At 52.8% G+C, this 2,711-nt stretch overlaps 1 protein-coding gene across 1 annotated transcript; it reads right to left on the bottom strand.

The window, feature by feature from the left end:
* Positions 1-215: 215 nt before the first annotated feature.
* On the bottom strand, positions 216-2,442 carry BO82DRAFT_134074 (putative C6 transcription factor RosA-like). The gene is made up of 4 exons (XM_025630005.1): positions 2,122-2,442; positions 1,771-2,073; positions 1,442-1,706; positions 216-1,390 (listed from the first exon to the last, which is right to left on the bottom strand). The coding sequence occupies exons 1-4, from the start codon at positions 2,229-2,231 to the stop codon at positions 335-337; spliced, it is 1,734 nt and encodes a 577-aa protein (XP_025489499.1). The 5' UTR covers positions 2,232-2,442; the 3' UTR covers positions 216-334.
* Between the last annotated feature and the right edge of the window lie 269 nt (positions 2,443-2,711).

Genomic DNA, 2,711 nt, shown 5'->3' with positions numbered 1-2,711 from the left:
ATCACATCCCATTCCGCCCTAGCCCTTCTGCAGGCTAGTAGGCTTCGCTCCGCTCTCAGTCGCAATCCATGCTGCACAGCTCATACCCATGTGTAGGCATGAGAGAGAAACTAAATCTCAATCACTAGCATAGCATGGAAATGCAGAATAACGATGGGAAGAGTAAAAAAAGATAAAAAGAAAAAGAAAAGTTTCATGTCCGCTCTATTCAGCCATTCGCTCCCATAACCAAATCCCGATTTATGCCGTGTTTTTGTTCCGTAGCACCCGAAGAGAGAAAAAAAAATATGAAAAGAAAAAGAAATGCTCACGCCCTAAAGACGCGTGGTATCATTCAGGTGCAGACACTACCATTCCATCCTGCTTCTGGAACATGGTAGGCCCCGAACACGGGATGGGGTTCTTCGTAGAACTGCATGTTCAATCCCACCGATCCATCCACACGTGGCAGCTCCCCGCAGACCACATCATTCATGTATGGCGGCGGGAAGAGGGGCGAGTGCTGCAAGGACCCGGTGTGACTGTAATCTGACAAGTCCTCGCGTGGGTCGGAGAGTAACCCGGGCGACGGGGGATAGAGAGCCTGGGAGGAAGGAGGAGCTGTCACATAGGATCCGGTGACGTCGAATTGAGGACTGGCGATCGTCACGGCGGGAGGCGACTGAAGGGGCGGAGTGTAGGGGGCGTAGGTGGCGGAGGCTGAGGACGGAGAAGAAGAGGAGACGATGCGGTAGTCGTGCGCATTGTGGTAGGGGCTGGGAGGGGCAGGCGAGTAGTGATCAATCGAGGTGCGGGGAGACCATTGTAGACGGCTTTTGTATTTCGCAACAATGTGACGAGGAAGGTCCATGAACGATAGCGCCAACTGAACCTCCGGGTTAAATGGATCCGTGGCGCTTCGAGAGACGATGAGCCGGTAGATCTCCTCAATCGGGCCCAGAGACAGTGGACCTAGATAGGCCCCTCCCAAGTCGGGGAACAAGCTGTCTAGAACGACTCCGACGCCAAAAAATTGCGCCAGGATGGAAAGAGAACCGACATCTGCGTCTTCTGGCCGCAGCATGGCCGGTGGAAGCCAGAATAGCCACCGGCGGAGCGGTTGCATCCGCTCAAAAGCCTGTTCGGGTGTCTGAGAGAGAAGATCTCGCTGGAAGTGTCGTACAAATTCGAGGAGTTCGCCAATCCGTCGATAGTGATCGTGGTTGTGCGAAGTCCTCTTTTGGATTGCCTGTAGTGCGACCATGACTTGGTCGAGGCTAGCCAAATCCTCGTCCTGGAACTGGTAGCCAGACATGACTGGCGTGTTGGTGCAGCCCAAGTATCTCTGGTTTTCCAAATACATGGCTAGCTCTGACTCATGTTTCCAACTGGGATGCATCGAGTTCAAGACCTTTTCTACCTGTTAGCTTCTCGGTTCGTTACCACGAATTAGGTGACATACTGTAGTCAAACCCTGCTGCAATGAGGCCCAACTCTGCCACTCCGAAGCCTGCCAGGACAGGAGAATGGAGGAAGCAAGGATTGCATCACAGTTGTCTTGGGAGAATGTGCCGATCGCCTTGTGAAGTCTTTGAATGGCAATCCCTCGATGGTGATATGCCAGCTGTTTGGTTTCTTGGTTGCGAGTGATCCATGCCAGGTGGGAAGCGGCCATGGTCAAGATGGAGCTCATGACGAAGTCATTGGAGAGGGCAATGGTGAGGAAGCTAGCACGCAGAGAGTGTAAGCCAAATGCTTGCGGTATATCATTGCGATTGCAAAGACACTTACGTTGGCATCTTCTGGGCCCAAATGGTGCAATTACCGAGCCCACGACGGTGGAGATCGATCGAGAGTCCGATGATGTGATGGACCAGCCGCAGGTCGGTCCGTGATAGCTTACTCCAGCTATTGCGAGGGAAGTGCATCAACTCGGGGAATGGAGGCACGCCCGTAACGTGCCAGTTCTTGATCTCTGCCTCGATCTCCGCCGACATGAGGAGGTCGGGGACGTTGCGGATCGAGGAGGCCTCCTCGTGCACTGCCGCGACATCCATGTAGTCACAGCGACAGTTGTGCTTGGTGCAGTTGCGGCTACTTCGGGGTTAGCAGTTGACATATCAGAAACAGAGTGATATGTACCATTGAGGAAAGGTTTCATCGCAGCGAATGTGACGTCTCTTGCATGTCTTGCAACCAAAACGAGACTTGGTGTGGCTCTTGCGAGGCGGACCACCACCGGGACCAGCCATGTTGTCCGACTACTCAGGGTAGCTGTGTAGAAAAAGCTTTGATATCTTCAAACACGATGTGTGCCGCAAAGCAACAGGCACAGAGCACAGGAAGGTTGTCGTGCAAGGTGGAGTTAGATGGTGAAGAGCGAGCGTGGGGGACAGGAGGAAGATCTGGAGTAGATAAACGAAAGATGATGGCGGATGATGAAGAGGGTCAGGGTGCGGAGATGGCCCAGTTGCGGGATAGTATGATCTAATATATCCAAGGGAAATAATAAGACCACCCAAAAGTGACTATCAGGTCATGGGCGCCCACGATAGGTCGAAGTAATGCAGAGTCCAAAAATAACCTCGAGCCGCAGCCCCAGGCGAAGATGAACAGACAAAATACACGTGGGAAATACGAGAAAACGGTGCAGTTGAGAGTGTCAGTGGCCGGCCTTATATTTTGGACTCGGTCTTCTTGGTTGCAATCGCTTGGCTACCCTTGGCCCTAAA

This window comes from Aspergillus uvarum, assembly GCF_003184745.1.
Source record: "Aspergillus uvarum CBS 121591 unplaced genomic scaffold BO82scaffold_47, whole genome shotgun sequence".
Taxonomy (NCBI): Eukaryota; Fungi; Ascomycota; class Eurotiomycetes; order Eurotiales; family Aspergillaceae; genus Aspergillus; species Aspergillus uvarum.
The sequence above is the reverse complement of the archived record's forward strand: the minus strand, read 5'-3'. Positions and strand labels throughout refer to the sequence as shown.

Coding starts and splice junctions, on each gene's coding strand:
- BO82DRAFT_134074 (XM_025630005.1), bottom strand. CDS start 2,231: ATGGCTGGTCCCGGTGGTGGTCCGCCTCGCAAGAGCCACACCAAGTCT. Junction 1,707..1,770: donor TGGGCCCAGAAGATGCCAAC/GTAAGTGTCTTT, acceptor TCTGCGTGCTAG/CTTCCTCACCATTGCCCTCT. Junction 1,391..1,441: donor TGCAGCAGGGTTTGACTACA/GTATGTCACCTA, acceptor CAGGTAGAAAAG/GTCTTGAACTCGATGCATCC.